The 22,583-nt window shown below is 45.5% G+C and overlaps 1 protein-coding gene across 5 annotated transcripts in view; it reads left to right on the top strand.

The window, feature by feature from the left end:
- The window catches only part of Grip163 (gamma-tubulin complex component 6), a 478,650-nt gene that overhangs the window by 262,851 nt on the left and 193,216 nt on the right, over positions 1-22,583 (top strand). For all 5 annotated transcript variants that reach the window (XM_055068412.2, XM_072284402.1, XM_050174613.3 and 2 more), the window contains exon 14: positions 9,856-9,947. In XM_055068412.2, coding sequence (XP_054924387.1) covers positions 9,856-9,947 — 92 coding nt within the window. The remainder of the gene's footprint in view (positions 1-9,855; positions 9,948-22,583) is intronic.

Raw genomic sequence — 22,583 nt, 5'->3', positions numbered from 1 at the left:
AAGCCCAGAAGGAGCATTTCACCCGTGCAAGCTCCCGTGAGAAAGCAGCTTTTGACAACTTAAACATCGACGTGGCGTGACACAGGAAGATTGCGCCAGGCGCATTGTCATGCTGTGGCATGTCTGCACAGCCAAGTCAGTCAACTTGCACTTACTATGACCATTGTCTCCACACACGAAACCAATGCTCTGCTCATAAGGCTACTGCGATTTCTGTAAGAAGCAAGGTCACTTTGCTGACGTTTGCAAGGCCAAGTAGAAAGAGCTGTTGGGTTCTGTCGAACTTCATGCGCTCAGTACACATCGGGCAAGATACACTGATGTATGCGTGAATGTCCACCTTGCACTGTTCAAAATAGACTCAGGAGCAGAACTAATGGCAGTTTCACCTACTTTCCTGGGATTGCCTGCCGTGTTGGATGAAGTGGAAGCCGAGCTATCTGGTCCCTGAAATCTAAAGTTGCAATGTGCTGGGAGCTTTCACTGCAGCTTTGGAGTGCCATAACAGGTGGACTGTTCAGACACTGTATGTTGTCAAGCATCAGACAAGTGTGTCTTCTGCATCTTCTGGGACTACCAGCAATCGAAGACTTGGGCATCGTTCATTTCTTGAACTCGATCATGAGCATTCCGTCAGCCCAAGCCAAAATCTTTCGTGGACAGGGGAAGTGCAAGAGGAATGCCACATCCGTCTTTCTCCAGATGCTCGTCCCTGTTCACTAACTGTTCTGAGATGAATACCCTTCTCTCTGCTTCAACACAGGAATGAGGAACTGGATGATATGGAATCCCAAGGGGCCATCTGAAAATTCAACACACAAACTGCATGGTGTTTCGGCCTTATTATTGTGCCGAAGCCGTCGGCCGGGTACAGGCTCTGTGACTTGGACGAAGCTTAACAAGGTCATCCAGCAGGAACACTACTTTCTACTAACAGTTGAAAACATCTTAGGCCAGCTTGGTGGGGCACAAGTATTTTCCAAGTTCGATGCAAGATTCAGCTTCCACCAAATCAAACTAAGCCTTGAGATGAGAGCAAAAAACTGACAATGTTCATCACTCATTTTGGCCAATATTGCTACAGACGTCTTCCCTTTGGCATCACGACAGCGACCAAATATTTATGCCAGGACTACTAGAAGGCACTACTGGAGTCGTCAATATGATAGACAATATACTAGTCTTCAGTAGGGACCACCAAGAGCACGACCAACACCTAGCTGACGTCCTGGCTCGCCTAAATCCAGCAGGCATCACTCTCAACAAAAAGAAATGTCAGTTCCAAGGGTATTCGGTCAAGTTCCTAAGAGTCGTCAGGAACGAGCAGGGAATTTCACCAGATCTAGACATGGTCAAGGCTATCATGGACCTCCCACCGCCAGTTGACGTCAGTGGTGCTCGTTGATTACTGGGAATGGCCAACCATGTGGCCTGTTTCATTCCAGACCTGTCTGACGTCTGTGCACCCATTCGTTCACATGATCGAGTGCAACAAATATTAGGAAATCAAAAGAATGCATGAAAGCAAGAAAGTTCCTGCTGAATGCCGGCGATTAATTACTGCCATTGCTGCCGCTAATGTGAGGTCTTGCAGGGAACCATTAGAGCTGTGTCACTGTCAAATTTTTGAATGTATATTTCAGCATCCCAGCGTGGAACGATTGTTCCTTGACGTGCCTTGTAGCTTTAGCCACCATACACATGTGATGGGTGTTGCTTATTTTGCTACTATAATGTGCATCAAACAGAAAAGCACAAGCAATGATGCAAAAAAAAACTACAGTGGACGGGTGCCTCCTTCCCCAAGTGAACTTGGAAAGGCCGGCGAGTCCGTCTGTGCACCTAATGCATAAAATAGGGTGGCAGTTGCGGACTGCAGGTGAAAGCTTCTAGGAAGTCTGCTCAACCACACAGGCTCTTCTGAGCTAGGTTCGTCACACGAAAGGAGACCACTTTGCTCGGAGGGGTGTGGAACCAAGTGTGTCTGCACACAGAGAGCCGAAGGTGAATCTGTCAGGCGAAAGCACCCACGCACCTTAGATGCGGAAGGTGGGAGATATCGAAGAGAGCGCAAGAGGGCCCCGCTCCTCGGGCACTGTTCGTATGCATGGTGCACGGCGTAACATTAGCCGCACACACAAGCAGAAGGCTCCACTGGGAATGTACCCTATATGAAATAAAGCTGGAATGGCGTGTACCATGGGACCGCTTGGGTAAATGGGCAAATTTCTTGCAAAACTTCAGGTATCCTTTTTTAAGAAGGAAGGCAAAATTCAAGGATCTGTATCCACTGTAGCAGTCTGCATAAAATGTTACCACAGAGAATGTTTTAGAGACAAATCAGTCAAGTGCAAATGAAAAATACCATTTTTGCTGATGCAAACTTTATTGAAACAACGCAAATGGAGAACAATGGCACTAAAGATAGAGATGTCTTATGGCAAAGGTATTGCACTGAAAAGCTAGGTCTTACTTTATCAATGCCCAATTTGAATGAGTGCACAGGCTTAGTTGTTTCACCCATGATAAGCACAGACAAATAATTGCAAAGCTTGTCGTATTTAAAGACAAGCAAAACATTCCTGCTTCTGTGCACAAGCTAAGAGGCTCCCCGTGTTCTATTTGTGAGGATCTTATTTTGCACCAAGCACTTGCTTTGCAAAAGAGAAAGCTGCTCTAGTATGCCAGTACATAGGAGAAACCATTCAAGTTGTTTTTTGACTGACTGCGCATTGAAAACAAGGCTTATGAGTATGATGTAGCTGGCACCATTGTAGTGAGTAGCAGATAGCTAAAGAAAGCTACAGACTCTTGGGTCTTTAAACCCCCTTGCCACTCATGTAGCTCTGTTGCTCAAGCTATCGTATACTACTACACATAGCATACTGAACAAGCAGGATCTAATTAGTTTTTTTTATAGAAGACAGCGTTTCTGAAATTTTTGCTTTGACGGAAATGGGGTTGCATCAGAACATCACTGATAGCATATATCAGCACAACTGTACTGATAAAAGGAGTGGTAGTGTCCTGCTTGCAGTAAATAAAAGCATTTAATCTTTTGCAGTTGACACTTCATCCTCCCTTGAAATTACCTGGGCTGCTTGCCAGACCCCTTTTGGAACAATTTTATTTGGTGTCTGTTATTGCCCTCCAGAAATATGCCTTTCCTTTGTTGATCTTCTGCATGAAAGCATTGCTACTGCCTTGCAGAAATTTCCAGCTAGTAGTGTTTACCTACGATGGGATTGTAATTTTTTCCAAATTGCTTGGCCTAAGTTGACATCCTCTTTAGAGCTGTAACCAATTTCATTAACTTGACTCTAGACTGTAATCTTTTTCAAGTAGTTTGATACTAACATTTTAGACTTGGCACTATCTACCACCACTGAAACTGCTGGTTTTATGTCAATCTCACATGGTTTCAGTGATCATTAACTGCTACAACCAACACATCAGGTATACTTGCAGTTTATAGCATTGTAGCATTAAAAAAAATACGGGATTATAACAATGCTAATTATCATGTCATCAACCCTAAACTAGGTCTTTCATTATTGCCATCATTATCACGTCACTCTGTCAATGAAAATTGCATCTTTTATAAGAAAATATTGCTTGATCTTGTTGACAAATAGACCTAGTTTAGACAAATAGACCAATACATAGTAATATATTTAGCGCGCACAATTGACAAGGACACAGTGAAGGGGGACACACGAGCACTTACTCACAACTATATTATTTTCGGGAAGATACAGAACATATATACCCCAGCTATCAGCGCTGAGCATGTGCAACAAGAGTGGCCAGTAAAACAGAAACAGATTAAAAACAGATTAAGAAGGTTCATCCAGTATAAAAAAAAGCAAATTCATTTTCAGTGATTACAACCGATGCCTGGCGTATGCATTTTTTCGCGCACTTCTTGATATGAAATGCTTCTGTGATTTCACGTGTTAGTTTATTTTTATCTAAAAACAATATGTCAATGTTAAAAAATACCGGATCACAATGACATAGTGGTTCGACAAGTGCGAACGGTTTTCTTTATGGAGAGAAAGTTCATGTTCTTTTAGACAGGTGTTTATGCACCGACCGGTTTGTCCTATGTACATGTTGCCACAGGTCAATGGAAGCCGGTACACAACACCTGTTCTGCATTTTGTGAATTTTTGATCGTCTTTTAGGCCACAGCTGCATTTTTTTTACCCTATTGTCTAACTTATTGGAAATAGCTTGGCACAGTTTTTGCACCTTGTTAAGAGCGCTGAAAACCACTTCAACGCTATACCGGCTGGCAACATTCTTTAGCCCATGGGAAAAATGATGGACGTAAGGTACAACTGCAAGGCGCTTTTTGTTCGTGCTAAGCCTGTTGGTTCGTGGCTGTGGTTGGTTGGTTCGTGGCTATGGTGTTGGTCTGCTAAGCACGAGGTTGCGGGATCAAATCCCGGCCACGGCAGCCGCATATCAATGGGGGCGAAATGTGAACTCACCTGTGTGCTTAGATTCAGCTGCACGTTAAAGAACCCCAGGTGGTCAAAATTTCTGGAGTCTCCCACTATGGCGTGCCTCATAATCAGATTGTGGTTTTGGCACGTAAAACCTCTTAATTTAATTTTTGTTTGTTTATTTGTTGACAGATATGTACCAAATGTTTATGCAACTAATGACAAAATGAAACCATGAGTCACTGAGAAGTTCCAAACACTTTAAAATAAAATGAAGCATCTCTACCATAACACAAAATGTAGTGCTTACAAGTCCTCATGGTGCAAGCAAAAAGATTTTCTAAATGAGCATACTCTTGCCTTACACAGTGCTAAGATAAGTATGGTACTTTGTCCGCGACTTACCCTCTCTCCTAAAGATTAATCCACCAAAGTTTTGGCAGACGATAGAGCCTAATCATGGTGACATTTCCTTGATGGACGACAGCCAACTGTCTCTTCCAAATGAAGAATGTTCTATGGCATTTAATATGTTCTTTTCATCTGTTTTTACCGAGGAAGACCATTCTGGTGTTCCAGTAGTTCCGGAATGTGATCACGCATTTATGGCGTCCATCGATATCTCAACTGAAGGTATTTTCTTTCTTGTTAAAGTCTCAAAATATCATCTGTCTATGGTATTCACAATATTAACACTAAGCTCTTCAAAAATGCTGTGTCTACTTCAAGTGTTATTCTTTATCACATCTTCAAGAAGTCTCTATCATCTCGTGTGCAAAACCTTGAACTAGAAGATCATGAAGGTTGTCCTTATTTTAAAAGTGAAGCTCTCTTTGTGAACCTCGCCATGTTTCGTGACTGTGAGAGCTGCGGCCTGGCTGTTATTGTGCCGAATAGGCCAACCAACCACAACGGAGCACTTGCACCGCATGCGCCACTGGGTTCCTTGCAGCACCACCAGATGGTGCTTGCCTCAGTGCATCCGCGGCAGCGCCGGCTCCAGCCATGCGGGGAAAGAAAAAAAAGAACCAGAAAGCTCACCTTCACGCATCCACAGCTGCATGATAATGAGGAAGTTGTCAAGTACGTTCCTTATTTCTGGAAACCCTCGGCGCGCGCACACATACGCAGTCTGCATTCCGTCCCACTGCACTGCACATGGTTTGCTCCGCTGATTACTTCACTCACTCAGTTCGTTGTCGCGTGCTCCCCGCATGCTGACCGCGCACACACGCATTCTATGTTCTCCCTCCTCGCCACACACCTTTGCCTACCGTCTCGTGCCTGCAACTCTACGCCACCTGGTGTCGGCCCGCTACCCTCACAGATCCCCCCCCCCACCTTTTATCCTGTGAAGAGGGTACCAAGGCACATGATAAGGGCTCAGCCTGTCTGCATTAACGAAGCCTTTCTGTTTGCCTGTAGCCGGGTCTCTGAGTCTGTCTCTGACTCTTTATGCACTCACACAAAGCTTCACTGTATGTAAATTCCAACTCATCAGATCTGCTGCACTAAAAAAAAAAAAGTAGGCGCTCCCCTGAAAACTATTGCGCAGTAATATTGATATCTGTTGCATGTAAACTGCTTGGGCACATAATTGCATCGCACATCTTGAAATGAGCGAGTTCTTCTTTACAAAACAACATGGTTTTAGGAACAGTTTCTCTTGCAAAACACAGTTATTAGAGTTCACCACTGATCTACATTTTAATCTGAATAACAGCCTGCAAACAGATGCCATATTTCTTGACTTTCCAAAGGCATTTATTGTTTTGCTCATTGCCATCTCATTTCTAAATTATCTGCTCGAGGTATTGACTCACTAATGCTTTCACGGCTTCGAAACTTCTTATCCCTTCATCATCAATTCACTGTTGTTAGCAACTGTCTTTCTTCTGTTACTGAAGTCATGTCCAGTGTACCCCAAGGGAACGTCTGTGGGACTTTAACTTTTCTTGATATATATCAATGACTTACCTGCCAACATTTCCTCTTGCATGCGACTTTTTGCTGATGATTAGGTTGTTTACTGTGCACTCGATTCTGCTTATGACCATACAGCCTTCCAGAACGATCTTGACATTATTAACAACTGGTGCAATACATGGAAAATGTCGCAAAATCCATCCAAATGCAAAATACCCTCGTTATCATGTAAATGCAAAAGTTCAATATTTTCTTGTGACTTCAATAGTAAGGCTGTGGCCCTTGCTACAACCTACAAATACCTTGGCGTGAATCTAAGAGTTAACCTTTCTTGGTCTTCACATGTCACCGTCATCTGTGCTACCGCATCTGAAATGCTTGGTTTTTCTGTGGTGCAATCTGTGAACTTCAACTACTAGCGTGCGTAGATTAGCATACCTGACGTTTGCGTGCTTGCAGTTTGAATTTGCATTGTCTGTATAGGTGCCATATAAAAATCATTTATCTGCAGTGCTCACATGCGTACAGAATAGAGTTGCCTGGCACATTTCTAGAAACTATGATCGTAACTTTAGTATAACACTCATTGCACAATCGCTCTGCTGCGTCTACTTTACAAGTACGTTCGTACCGATAGGCCATGCCCCATGCCCCTTGAAACACCTGCACGCATCATGTCAAAATTAATTAACCATATTCAAACACATTTTAGGTAAAACACATGCCTTCAATTTATCTGCCCTGCCTCTTGCCATAGCTCACTAGAATGGTCTTCCCGATGAAATTGTTTTCACAACAGATCGTGAAAGGTTCTGCAATTACCTGCGCATGCTTTGCACACGATGCGCCTTGTGTGTTTATACTAAACAGAGGCGGAATCGAAGATCGTTCTTTGGAATTCATGTTCAGATTTGCCTCTCATGATTGGCCTAGGCCATGCCGACGGTGTCAGCCGCGGGGCGCGGCCACGTTTGTGGTGATGTCAAAATGACGACATGCTCCTGTCGATCATTTTCAAACCAAGCACATCGTCTACCAGAACATGACGAGAGGTGTTCTGTTCGAGAAATTGCGTGCTTGCTACGAGATCAGCTTCGCATGTCATGTCTGGTGGATTGGATTGGATCCACTCCATAGTCTAATTCGAGAAAATAGTGCTTCCAATGACATCTTCCATTGTTGCGATGGCATTGTTTGAGGAGGAAGCAGAGTGCTAACCTTCGGAGGCCTAATGACACATTGTGCTGCTACAAGCTGTTAGTATTGCCTCTTGAAAAGCGTGCCACTGTTCCCATTGTTTTATTTTTCACTGTGCATTACACCATCTAACGACCATGCAGAGAAACGAAAGTAATAAATTGTAGTAGTCATACATATTACTTTTTGAGAACATGTTTAAGCTTGAGAAGAAGAATTCATTTTTTTTTTTTTTTTGTCATCTAAAAATTTTGTTCATTAGAAGGTGAGAAACGTTTGGTTTTGTAGTATGTTGTACCCAAGCAGACGACAAACGAAGCATGTCAGCTTTCGAGGAGTTCAGCGCTTGCCGATTGGCTACTCTCTCCCTCCCATTCTCACAAATTTTGTAGAATGCCCACTTTGTCATGTTGCAGTGACTGAACACATTTTGTTCCGAACAGAGATCTTCAATTGTGCCCCAGTTATGCTTCTGTGTCCTAGACACTGGCCTCCGCCACTGCTGCCGCCAGTTTCCAGTGTCTGTAGCAGTTACCACCGAGATTAAACCTGGGGCCACTGTGTGGGAGACAACCACTCTACCACTGAGCCACGCCAGTGCTCACTAGCATGCAGTGAAAAAATGCCCTATAAATGCAGCCTAGCGCGCGAGGAGACATGCAATGTGACATGTGGGCCGTGTATTGTTGATACATACAAATTTTGCATTGAAGTTCCGTTATATTCCACCAGGTGTCCCGACATCTAGCATTTGCATATAGCAGCTGCTTGCTGCGTGTAGCTGAACTTGGTTAACTCAAGCAGGCTAGGTAACTGTTTGTCACCACCCCATTTCGAAAGGGATGCCAATAAATGATCATCGTCAACCGCAGCGTACCATGCCACGGGTCAAGGGATTTGACATATGTGCCACGTTGTTTGGATACCTGTGTTTACTCTTTGGTGCACATTATGGCACCTCCTCGTAAGGTATGAACCGCTGCTGAAGAAGCTAATCGTAGAGCTATGCGCGTCACTGCAACCAGTCAACGTCGGGCTCAACAGACCGCTGTGCAGAGCACAAGCCGCAGCTCGCCGTCGATGCGCAGACAGATTGTTCTCGTGAAAACATTGTGGAGAGACTGCCGTGAAGACCCCGTAGTGCATTGTGCCAAAAATAGAGCTCCTATGGAGCTGCTCCTCCAACTTATGCTGTGACTGCATGTGCCGTGCAGGCATGTGATTTCTTTTTTTTTTATGTGTGTTGCTGAGGTACCTATTTTTTACTTTAGCTCCAATTGTTCATTTACTGCTTATTGTTGTGATGCCCCCTTACCTAATGCCTGACGGAGGGCCTGTAAAGGGCTTCTAAATAAATAAATGAATAAATAATGAAGCAGGTTTGTCCCACTGAAGCATACATGGAGATTTCTTTCATTCTGCATTGTTCAGCTTGAATCAGCAGTTTCTAGCTTCTGTACTATTTTCTTGCCATCCTGCAATATCTTGAGTGCACTGGCCCTCCTGTCACAAGCGAAGGCTTTTTTTAAAGCAGGTGGCTTGTTGTGTCAGTGACATGTTCAGGTTTCTCCACCAAACTCTGGCTTCTTTTAGGGCCAGGGCTCTCTGAACTGTCTTCAAGGATGCAAAGTCCATCTCGCATTTCCACATGAGTATGCTGAATGACTTACTGTCATTTTGGGTTCGTCATCTTGATCAGTGTTTGATAAGTTTAGCCTGCAGGATGACAACACCATCTGATGGAATTGCGTTGATTTGCTAGCGGTGGACTTGAATCTGTGAAATCTGAGGGCTTCTGGGCTCGTTGTACTTGCTGAATTCAGGGACTGTTCCTAAGAAGTCAATGGAAACTCAAAGCACAGTTATCGAATGCCTGAAAATGCACATGCGCTGTGAAACGGTGGCTGCATCAGTTATAGCTACAATTTCGTTAGTTACATTCATGCTTGGGCAAAGAGCAGGATTCAAGAGTAATATCCACATGTGCTCACTTTGTCCATGCGCTCTGGAAATGGCAGTTATGGGCAGCCATCTCATTCGTGAGGCGTTTCCAACACGCGAATAAATGCGAGTTTAAGTTTTTTCTACAGCATGGATGTTGTTAACATAATTTTTCTGGCAGGTTCTCAAAGAGTCAAGGAACCCGAAATTACAATAATTTAAAAGCATATTTTTTAACTGAAACACTTGCGCCCCTTCTCTGGGCAAACAGACATGGTAATAGTGCTGTTCCTTTAATGTGCATTGGCTTTGTTGCCTCATCTGTAGTCTTGACTTGTAGGTTTTTGGAGGAGTGGCTCTATGATGGACGTTGCAACGACCCATATGGAGAATTCCCCATTCTGATACACAAGCAGGAGGTGGAGATGCGAGGTGAGGCCTTTTCCTGCTTTCTTCAAATAGTCTGTTCCCAGAGCAAACTTTTTCCTCTTCTGATTGATCAGTAACCTGCAGCAGCAGTTGGCATTATTCTTGACTTTCTCTTGTATTGCAACTGCACTTGTTCAAAAGTCAGGACAGAGTGTAGTCAAGCCGATTATTCCCCATTTTGCACTATTTTGCACGATAGTGCCAGAAATGTTTTGACAGCATCAATGCTTCATGCAGCAGACATTGCACACATATGCGATAGCGCTTGCAGTCTGCAGCATAGTCAACGAGGACGCAAACTCGTATATCATCGGCGCAGTGCTGATGATGCGGTATTTGCACTGTGTTTCAGTGGAAACTTCAGCTGTTCACAATGATATTTGGTTGACGTATGGTACGTCACAATATAGGCTGACACAACATCAGCGTCCATAATAAGTCCGCCTGATGCCAAAGCCAACATTCGGCCAACTAGTTAACAGACTGTGTCAGTGGGAGACCTATATTGTCACACTAGTATGATGAAGGCACAACCAAAAACATGACCGATGGCAGTGAGTCGTGATAGTGTGACAGGCTTTCGTGCCCATGACGCCGACAAAACCAGTGTGCCGATTGCCGTGTGATTGGCCGCCAAATGAGAACATTGCACCGGCAATGCGAATGTTGCATGCAGCTGTGCCTGTGTATGTATTTATTCATGCTCAAATTGAGTCGAAACATCCTTCCTAAATTGAAATGCGCAATTTCAAGCCCTTGCCAGCCATCTACATCGAGCTTGAGGTACTAGTGTCAATCTCGTTCAGCGCAGCTTCATTAGACCTAGCGCAGCCTACAAGTTTGTCCACTACTGGCGGACCCGAAACACAGGATAAGCAAGTACAACAAAGGAAACTACTTTTATAGTTCTGTCCTCGCCGTACCGAGTTGAAGTAGACCACTCTTAGCATAGTACAATACGCACAAAAAAAATGGGAAGCGGCGACACGGTGCAGTGCCAACACCACGGTGAATCACCATTCTTGATTCAGGGCTGTCTCCATGATCACCGGCGCTTTCATAAACGAAGTGCAAGTACATGGAGTGGTAGATCTGTGTGTATTGTTATGCTAACAAATTTGTTAGTTACCAAGAAACACAGTTTGCCTCTTATGCCAAACAGCCAATAAGTGATGGCCCTTTCGATACTTCAGCGTAAACAACATCACTCAATGCCATGCGAGTACAGCAGGCATTAGCATTTTCAATTGGTAGCTATATAAATGAGCACATATGTGCACAGCGTCTACTCTAGCAATGCGCTATCGAACACACAAACTATTGGCTGATGATCACAAAAAGTGAAGACACCTGTCAAAATTGGCAGTAACCGCCTTCCCAAAAGACGGCGACTACTGTGTCGTATCACATTCTCGCCATTTTCGAAGTGCCCAGGACACTCCTGCCTTTTCGTCTCGGTGTGATACAACGCTTCTTATATGGGCATCGGAAGTGTTCATATATGTTTTGCGGATTTCGTCATTATTTCATGTCAGCGGTGCACATCTTCTACTGTACTTGAAGTGAACTGCGAGCGTTGTCCATATACGTGCCAATATTAAAAAAGATTATTTTCTTGTGTTGCATAAATACTCTGCACACAGTATCACCCCTTTAAAGAACTATGGCCACTATGGTCAAAACTGAGCTATAAAGTCAGTTTTTATCAGCCTGTTGGCAGTGCAGTGCAGGTCTAACAGTGGCAAATGCATGGACCCGACTGCTACAATACGGCTAACCTCCACTGAGCAGAGTTGACGCCAGCTCGAACTTGATGTGGGCGGCTGGCGAGTGCTCATGTTCGTGCATTTCAACTTCCGAGGCGTTTTGGATTCATATTGAGCACAACTGAATAGGAATACATGTGCAGATGCTGTGGCAGTCGTGTCACGGGCATTATGTTCATTCAGAGGCACATTGCACGCTGATGGGTTTTGTCGTAACTGCACAAAATCCCATCATCATATTTCGACGACTTGTGGTTGTAATTCGCGCCAGAGTCGTTGCTGGCTTAGATGTCCGTCAAGGTGCGGAGCCCGCCAAGGTCGCACCACAGTACAACGCAAAAGGCATATTGAGCAGACGTCTGTTGGTCAAGCCAACGTTGGCCAATTCCTGGCACATGCCGATCTGGATAAGTGAGACAGTCACCTGGCAATTGTCGGGGCCAAGGGTTGGGGTTGTGATAGGAGATGCGGCTTCTATTTCACGCCAGATTATGTGGGCAGTGTCATCAGAGCAGTCGGGTGTGGGCAGACTGCGGAGGTCTTCTCACGTGAACTTAGCATCCATGTTGGGAAGGTGGAGAAATGGGTGAGCAGTGCGGCAGCTCTAGCTCTTGGCTTAAACCGTCGGCATATTATAATTATGGCTTGCACAGTGGAAGAATTCTTAAAAACAAGGAGGTGAAAAGCATCATCTGTTATGCCCTTAAAGACATGGTTTTCTTTATCAGCTTCTGACATCGTCAAATCCACTTTGCTGCACAGAGTGCGCACCTCCTGGATGTACTTGAGGTAGGACTCAGTGCACGTCTGGACACACGAAGTGAGGTCTTTTTGGGCTTCTCACTGGCATCCACGGGCTTTTCAAACAAATCCTTGATATTCTGTTTACAAATGTCCCCACTGGTAAGTTCCTGCTCGTGGGTCTCAAACCAGACGTTTGCTGTTCTCGTGTGGTAAAATATCAAATTAGCTAGCATGATGGTCTGGTCCCCATGGTTACTTGCACTCACTCACTCATACAGTTGAAGCCAGTCTTCAAGATCAATGTCGTCGGTGCCAGAAAAGGTTCCTGGGTAACGCGGTTGGGCCAGAATGACGGTGGGCATAAGTGCCAACGTGCCAGAAGCATCCTTGCCTTGAGCCGGCATTGGAGATGCAGCCAAGGCGTGCTCGCTGCATAAATCCGTCTTGCTCTTGAGCCCGTAACCACCACCAAAATTTTATTGGTAAAATAGATGTACAAAATATATTTACAGGATATTTACAATAACTGTAACGCCTGACAAGATGGTAGCTAGCTCGTGAAGCCCAGCGTCGTTCTGTGTCTAACGCCTTTTCCTCGTGTGCTAGTCATTTGTGTTTCGCTGGTACCCCCTTTCTTCAAGTTCATCATGCACCAACTGGCCCAAGAGCTTGCACTAATGCCTAGCCTCTGTGTGACGCCTCGGTAGTGTAGGCCAGCTACCCGTTTCAAAACGCATCGGTGGTGTAGGGATAGAGAGTGACCTTCAATGTTATGCAAGACTCCGAGACCACAACTCCCAAATCTAACAATACCCTTACTCCAAATCAGCATCAAAGAGTTTCCTCAAACAGCACTACCTAAACAGTCCCCAGTCTACAGTGACCCATGTCAGCGTGAAAAACGTTAGTTGAAGAGCGGCACATTGTGGGAATTACGCTGCTCACCAGCACCTTTGTGCCAGCATTCACCTGTTTTGTCATTCCTACGCCTCTACCTTTTCACTCATATTGACTGTTGGCAGTGGCACTCCACTCGTGGTGGTTTGCAACGGTGGTGCTCCACTTGTGAAGGTTTACTGCGGTGGTGGCGCTCGTGTGGCCGGCCGCCGCTGCCAGAGGTCAACAGAGCGAGCGTGAGGGAGGTCTCTCTGGGACAGCAATGGGTACGCACACGTTTTTCTCTCGTCTGCTGGTCCCCTTTGTTTGGGTCTTGGACTTGAGGTCGCGTACGGTGCCTTTGACCATGCAGCGAGCACATGCCGTGTGTTTATTCTTCTTTAGACATTAAGCTGAAATGTGATGCCTAATACTCATGTGTGATCTTACTACACTGCATTGAAATTATTGCAGGTCCAAGCCAATGGAAATTGCCCAAGCTCTCGCAAGAGAACCCATTGGTTATCGCAAGAGCAAGTAGCATAGCCACGGGGACTATTCCTAGCGGTGTGTTGTGGGGAGCCATCCTCTCACAGCGACATGCTAGCGGCACCCTTCCTGTATTTTTCGTCTGTGGCGCGGGAACCCTTTCATTCCCGTGCTGGCCTAGGACCGGGTATTTGTGCAGTGTTGGGTGAGACGGAGCACCAAGACACTGCTAGAAATCCGGCAGGCACAGGGGAACAAAACCAGCATGTGTCGCTTGATTGCCCGCGGTTTCATATTTGCTGGATCTTGATGGGCTCCTGCTGGGATGCATAGTCATCGATAAGGAGTCACTGGGCCCGTTTAATGTGGTTATCCCCAAAAGTCTGAGAAGTGCACTGTTGCAATTCTCTCATGGTGAGCCCTTGGCCAGTCATTTGAGTGGCTCCAAAGCTTTTTCAAAGCTGAGCCATACTGTGACGTGGCCCGGCATAAAGCATGGCATTTTTTGTTATTGCCGTTCCTACCACATATGTCAAACGGTGAAATCAAGGGGTGGCAAGCCACCCTGGCTGATGAAACCAGTTCACAGTGAGCATCCATGACAAGTGGCCAACTGCAATCTTATGGGGCCTTTCCCCAGAAGTAAGCAGTGGTTCAACCACCTGATGGTAGTCCATTATTTTTCGAAATGGGTGGAGTTGTTTCCTCTCCTGAAAGTGACAGCACGAGCGGGACTGCAGAGGCTACACGAAGTGTTTTGTCAGTTTGGCTTTCTGAAAAACCTGATTACGGATGTGTCCTATTTCACCACTCGTCTGTTTGGTGCTACGTGCCGTTCTTTAGGAATTAATCACTGCACTACTTTACCCTGCCATCCACTGTACAATTTGATGGAGCGAACTCATAGCACTCAAACCAATGTTGGCAGTCATTGTAAGAAGTCAGAAGGATGGGGCAGTCCACTTGAGTGAACTAGCGTTCACAATCCGAACTGCCGACAATTTTTCGACTGGTTTCTCTTCTGCCTTCTTCATTTTTGGAATGAAGTTGGCAAATCAGACTGGCAATTAGACATAGGCAGACTGTTCTGCTTATGCTTCAGCACTTTGAGATAAGCTTTGTTATGCTCTCAGTAGAGCAAGGCAGAGTTTGGTATTGGCCAGGGCCTAGCAGAAGGCTCAGTATGGCCAGAAACATCGCCATCTTTCATTCAATGTATACAATCTTGTTCTGAAGCACAACCACGCTCTTAGCAATGTGATCAGGGGGTTCTCAGCCTCACTCGCGTTTAATTAAGTGGCTTGGTCCATACCGAGTAGAGAAAGTTTGGTGTCCGCTTGCGTACTTGTGGAAGGATCCCCCTTCAGGAAAACTCAGCTGTGCCCATATCGTCAACCTGAAAGCTTTTGCATCACGTTCGGACAAGCTCACGTTGGTGCCTGTCAGTGCATGCATCAATGCCCAATCTCAGTCAGTGCCGACGGAGATTGCCCGAGCTCTCGCAAGTGGGCCCATTGGTTATCACAGGAGCAAGCAGCATAGCCGCAGGGACTTTTCCTGGTGGCGTATCATGGGGAGCTATCCTCTTGCAGTGACATGCCAGCGGCGCCCTTTCTGTATTTTTCACCCTTGGCACGGGAGCCCTTTGATTTCCTTGCCGGCCCAGGTCCAGGTGTTTGTGCAGTTTTGTGTGTCCCCGGAGACAATTAACGGTTTCGGCTAACAAAGGAAAGTACTCTGTTTTCTTTCGTGCATAGCACTCATTGCCCCTCCTTTTGCAGCTTGATGGTATATACAGCGGTGCGCTAGACTACGAGAGGTGACAGCTGACACAGCCCTGTGGCTCGCTAAGGCCGAACCCATTCGGTACTTCTGTGAGATACAAGACCCTCACACGTATCTACACATTGCCACATACTCAGTGAGCCAAGTTGATCTGACGGTTGGTTTAGAACCCAATGTTACCTCAGCACAGAAGCCCGATGCACTGGCCATTTGACCGCAGACAACCCAGTGACCAAGGTATGCGGGAAAACGGTTAGATACAAATATACATATATCCATACATATGTGGAGCCACCAAGCACATTTAAGAGCACAGGGGTTTTATTTGTACGTCCCTTCACTTGAACTACTGCATTGTTTTTTTAACTCTTCCTCATCTCTTATGCAATACCCCACTACTCGCTAATGTTTAAAACTGGAGACGCAGCAGAAGGAGAAGAAAATATCGCCACAGATGGGCTCCTGCAGCAGACAAGTGGCCTTGGTCACTTGAAGAGGTGGTCAGATGGAGGGGTTGATAATGGGAGCCAGTTTGATCCTTGCGATAGCAACTGTCTCTTCAGGCCCATTGCGCAAAATTGTGAAATGGTATTCAGAACCTTTGATGACAGGGCAATAACCGTCGTAGTAGGGCTGGAGAGAACAACGAGGCATGTCAACACGAACAAAAACGTGCGAGAATGTTTGCAGGTCTGAGGGTAGGAAAATTTCATGCTTTTTCATGTGAGCAGATGTTGGCAATGGACGAAAGTTATGCATGAAAATGCGCAGACACTGGACAAAAGAAGATGGATCTGAAACATTCTGCGTAGATACAGGGTTGACGAGGTCACTAGGCAAATGGATGGTGCAGCCGTAAACCATCTCGGGTACAGAGCAGGCAAGTTCTGGTAGGAGTGTTGACCGAAGGCCGAGCAGCACGATTGGAAAGTGCGACACCCAATCCTCCGCGTGAGGCTGAGTGGGCAGTGCAACTTTCAAGTGTCAATGTAGCCTCTTGACGATGCCGTTAAATGCAGGATGGTAAGCAGTTGTGCAATTGCGTGCACAACCCAGAAGGGATGTTACAGACGTGAAAAGTGCCAACTCAAACTGTCTGCCCCGATCAGTGGTCACACTTTATGACACACCAAAATGACTAGTCCAGGTAGACAAAAAAGCATGAGCAACTGTCTCCGTCGGTATGTCAGGCATTTGAGCTGCTTCAGGCCACTGTGTGTACTTATCACTACACATAAGCAAATAAGTATAACCACAGCATGGTGGCAAAGGTCTAGTGAAGTCCAAGTGAATGGCATCAAAACGTGCATTCGGAAGAGGAAATTTGCCCACTAGAGTCTTGGTGTGTCGTTGCACTTCGATACATTGACAGGCTGTACAAGTGCAGACCCACTTGTGTGTATCAGTGCATATGTGTGGCCGGGTGTAACATTCGGTTACAAAGTGTTGCATGGCACGTACGCCTGGATGGCAGATTGAGTGCAGTGCAGTGATTGAGCGCTTGTCTATCTCCAACTTTCTTGTGTCTGTGGTTTTTCTTGTGCTAAGTTGCTAGTTCAGTTGTGGAAAACCAACTAGCCCAACAATCAACTCTTCTAGTATCCAAAACAGCATATATATATATATATATATATATATATATATATATATATATATATATATATATATATATATCACCTGGCAGAGAATATGGAAATTTACAAGACCTCATATTAGCTTGGAGACAGTTCAGTTTCACAGCCCGAGTCCTCTAGCACCACCAAGAATCTGGTGTCTCTTGTTTGTGTAATCTTCCTTCGTGTAATTGTGTTATAATTGGCTATCACTAATATTGCTTCGCTTTTCTGGCAAAACTGCAGCCTCTCTTTCTCTTTCTTTCCATTTTCAGTGAGTGCATGACTGCTGTTGATTCTGATTTCGAGTGAATCCGGCTTCGCCTCATTTCGGTTACTGAGTGAATTATACAGGGTGCTCCAACTATGCACCAGCAGTAGTGTTACTCCAGCCGCCCACTAACCTTTTGTTACTGAGATTTATTTCGGTAATTGCAATTATTTATCTAACTCGAGAAGTAGTGTCCTAATTGTCAAAGTGTCAATGGGACATTTATGGGCACCCCCAAATGACATGTAATTGCGGTGTTTTCACCGAAATACTCATTGCGTACAATTTTTTCCGACTGGCAAAGAAACATAACGAAATATGAAAAATACCATGTGACTGCGCTCCCACCCATATCATAAAGCAGCCCCCTCGAATAAGCTGGTTGAAAGCAACTGCATGCCTTTCGCAAACCTGAAAAAACAGAATGTCACCTTGATAATGGTACAGAAGGAGCACCAACAGCAGGTTTCGCGTTTCACAGCTATTCCTTCCTCTCATTTCTACGGCACACTTATTATCCATCCCTCAAGGGCAACTGATCACATTGACAACAAATGCGCCTTGATAACGCGACCAAAACGCCACTCTGACCACGCACGAAATTCGACAAGCAATGAAATAGGCGTGGAATGTTTCAGTATCCCTGCTCTGCTCGCACCGCATCGAAAGAATGAGCGTGCAGCTATATTTCGCGCCAGAAACTTGCTTCAGACCAAAAGCAAATTAAAGTGATGGTTTTATTTTTCATGAAAGCATATGCGTGCTACAAAAACAGGTTCATGGCAAAAAATACAAGCGAAACAAATAGACTGAGAAGCGACGCACATCCAGAGAAAAGGCAAAACCGATGCGTTAAAGAAAGAAAATATATCATTTCTAAATGAGCCGAATTGGCAATTGGGATTCCTGTACAAAAAATAACAAACAACATCGGATTTCAGTTTTCCCTTATTAGCTATGAATTCTTAAGGACCGTTGAACATCAGCTGCTGTCTAGAGGACGTGTTTGAATAGGTCTCCTTCTGCAGCTACGCAGTACTGAGTTTACTTTATCACATATTCAGTGGCTTTCTTGATGACCGACGCTGGAACTCTATGGCAGGCATCCGTTATCCTTGCCTTGAGCTAATCTGACGTCCGTCTTGATCACGTAAGCACAATCTTTCACAATAGCCTAAAGAAAGACATTGAGTGTAGAGAGGTCAGGTGACCAGTCGCCGGCCAATTTACAGGCCCGTACCTTCCAATCTATTACACATAAAAAGTGGCATCCAGCCAGTTTCGTGCTCGCCTGCTGCTGTTTGCTGGTGCCCCATCTTGCCGATAGCACAGAAGTGGAAGACGTGACAGCGGCACTTCACTGAGAAACTCATCAACCACTCCTTCAAGGATTTAGTCCACGTAACGATGTCCAGTCAATGTGTGATCGAAGACGATGGGACTGATTATAGCAACCGGCGTAAATTCCGCATCACAAATTGAACGACCACTTGTACTTCTGGCGATTGCCTTCTCTCTCTCTTCTCTTTTTTTCTTTCATCTTTATGTCCGCCTCCCCTTCCTCAAGGTGCTGAGTCGTTCGTTCTCCCTAAACGTTTGCAGAAAATAGTGCCTCTTCCTCTTCACAACCACACTCTCTCTCTGCTGGGCAGTCTTCAGATTCCCTAATCGACTCGCCTAGCGAAGACGACAGGATTAAAAGCACATACTTTTCAAGAGTGAGGACAGAGGGTCCTGATGTGAACTGAGACGTTTAACTTGCTCCTGCACGGAGTGGGCTCCCGTACTGGAGCCATGGAACTAATGTTAATAAACCCTTTTTGCTTCATTTTCTACAACTTGACGTCGTAGTCGATGGGCTTGGTGGATTTCGTGCCCAGAACGCCACCCTAGCTGCAACACTGGGTGGCCACGTCCTGCACGCTAGCATGAGGGTTTGAGGCCATGAATGGTAGAACGTCCGTGCTTAGGTTAGGCCTAAAAGATGCAATCCTCCACCGTTGTTTCTTGATGCTGCCGGTTTGCCTCACATTTTCATAATTTCTATTGATAGTCGATGCGTTTAGTCTAGCACAACACTTCCATATATTTGCAGCCTTTCTCTTGTTGCCATTTGCAGCTCCGAAGGCAAAGATCTTGTTTTCCTTTTGCTCATTAGAGGAAGACATGGTGACTGGGATGAAAGAAAACGCACCTTTAAGCCCTTGTACTGATGTTGTCAGTTCGCATTTGTGGTGACAGGTTTTGCAGCAAAAAAAAAAAAAAAAATATATCCATGCACTTTAGCTACGCTAAGACTACAGCTATCACAGCTTGTTTCCAACTAACACCAAATGCAACGTGTTAATTCGGCCAGGGCGCGGCAGATAAGACACTAGTTCGATTATGATGTTTTTCTTTATTTTCTTTATTTCGTCCTGTCTAACTCAGATGGAGCATGTTCGAGGGCGCTGCTTTATGATGCGGGTGGTAGCGCAGTCACATGGTATTCTCCATATTTTGCGGAGTTTGTTTATCAATCATTTAAAAGTAGTACACAATTAGTACGTCGCTGAAACTACCACAGTTATCCTACACAGTTACGCCTACAAATACCTCATTGACACTTTGATAATTAGGATAGTGCATCTTGAGTTAGATAATTAATTATAATGACCTAACTAAATCTCAGTAACGAAAAAATTACTGGCAGCTACTCCACTGTACTGGAAACAATATGCACTCGATTTTTTTCGAGTAATGCATTGCTCTCTTTTTTTAAGTCTTCGTGAATTATAGTTCATTGGGACACCCTATATATATATATATATATATATATATATATATATATATATATATATATATATATATTTATTTATGACCTCTGCATACAAGTGATAATATTTCCATCCCTAATAAATATTGTAAATTATTAGAAATGGTCTTTTGTCATGAGTCGTTAGCATTGTTTACGGGAAAGAGAAGCAATACTGAGACACATATCATTCACGTACATTTCACATGCCATTGATAAAATATTCTGCCGAAGGGGTCACTGACGTCTATAGGTCTTTTTCAGAGTCAAAAAAGCACGCAAAGCAATCTGAAGCGAGGTGAACATACAGCAACATATTCATTCTCTGGGTATAGGCTGTACATACTTTTAGAAATAATTATTAATTGGCTACCTCCGTCTCTTGCAAAAATATAAGGAAATTTGTCATGTGTATATTGTCACGTGGTCGTGACGGCAAAGAACACAGTAGCAATACTGTGAAAGGCAAAACTAGCTTTTATTGGGCGAACCTGTGCCCACAAAACAGGCTACACTTAAAGCACAACGAGAGCGGCGAACACAGTCGGCGATCGTTGAAAATCTGATCAGGGGGTCCAGCGCGTCAGCTTTTATACAGCAGTCATCGAATATTCCAGACTAATCGTTGGGACCCACGTGCCTTCCACAAAGTTCTACACCATTCGCGTCACGTGATGAAATCAGATAACACAAGGTCCGGCGACAACATACAGCGGATAGAAGCATCGATAACTTTCTAGAAACTTCGGATACATGCAGGCGCGTCCCGCGCTGTGCGATAAGATTTGTTAGGCGGCGAAACGTGGTCGCCCGATAAATATAAGTACACGTGTCAATACCCCCCTCTTAAAAAGCATCGACCCGATGCTGCAAACAAACGAAAGTAATAAGGAAAAGCACTCGTAACAAAGAAGACAACAAAATAAGGAAGTTCGTCAGCGTCTGTAAAAGGGTTTAAGGCGCACCACGTGGACCACTTCAGATCGTGCGCGGCGCCGCTGTGAATTCGAAATGCCGTCTGGCACGACCTCATAGTCCAGTGCGCCAATACGCCGGATAACCTTGTAGGGTCCGAAATAGCGTCGCAGTAGCTTCTCACTTAGTCCTCGTCGGCGTATCGGGGTCCATACCCAAACACGGTCGCCGGGCTGGTACTCGACGAAGCGTCGTCGCAGGTTGTACTGTCGGCTGTCGGTACGCTGCTGGTTCTTGATCCGTAAGCGGGCGAGCTGTCGAGCTTCTTCGGCGCGCTGGAGATAGGAAGCGACGTCAAGATTTTCCTCGTCAGTGACGTGCGGCAGCATAGCGTCGAGCGTCGTCGTCGGGTTCCTGCCGTAAACCAGCTTAAATGGCGTGATCTGTGTTGTTTCTTGTACCGCCGTGTTATAAGCGAATGTTACGTACGGCAGGACCGCATCCCACGTCTTGTGCTCGACGTCGACGTACATTGCTAGCATGTCGGCGAGGGTCTTGTTCAGGCGCTCCGTGAGACCATTCGTCTGTGGATGGTAGGCAGTTGTCCTCCTGTGACTTGTCTGGCTGTATTTCAGAATGGCTTGCGTGAGCTCTGCTGTAAAAGCCGTTCCTCTGTCGGTGACGAGGACTTCTGGAGCACCATGTCGCAGCAGGATGTTCTCGACGAAAAATTTCGCCACTTCGGCTGCGCTGCCTTTCGGTAGAGCTTTAGTTTCAGCGAAGCGGGTGAGATAGTCCGTCGCTACAACAATCCACTTATTTCCGGAAGTTGATGTCGGAAACGGTCCCAACAAGTCCATCCCGATCTGCTGAAAAGGTCGGTGAGGAGGCTTGATCGGCTGTAGTAATCCCGCTGGCCTTGTCAGTGGTGTCCTGCGTCGCTGACAGTCTCGGCATGTTTTGACGTAACGGGCGACATCGGCGGTTAGGTGCGGCCAGTAATACTTTTCTTGTATCCTCGATAGCGTTCGGGAGAAACCGAGGTGCCCAGCGGTCGGATCGTCATGTAGGGCGTGCAGTACTTCTGGACGCAGCGCCGACGGAACAACAAGAAGGTAGTTGGCGCGGACTGGTGAGAAGTTCTTTTTCACGAGTAGGTTGTTTTGAATCGTGAACGAAGATAATCCACGCTTAAATGCCCTAGGGACAACGTCGGTGTGCCCTTCCAAATACTCGACTAGGGCTTTTAGCTCCGGGTCCCCTCGTTGTTGTTCGGCGAAATCTTCCGCGCTTATTATGCCAAGGAAGGCGTCGTCATCCTCGTCATCTTGCGGCGGCGGGTCAATGGGGGCGCGTGATAGGCAATCGGCATCTGAGTGTTTTCGT

The sequence above is a fragment of the Dermacentor andersoni genome, chromosome 9, assembly GCF_023375885.2.
Source record: "Dermacentor andersoni chromosome 9, qqDerAnde1_hic_scaffold, whole genome shotgun sequence".
NCBI classification, from domain to species: domain Eukaryota; kingdom Metazoa; phylum Arthropoda; class Arachnida; order Ixodida; family Ixodidae; genus Dermacentor; species Dermacentor andersoni.
This window is presented reverse-complemented; position numbering and strand designations above follow the sequence as displayed.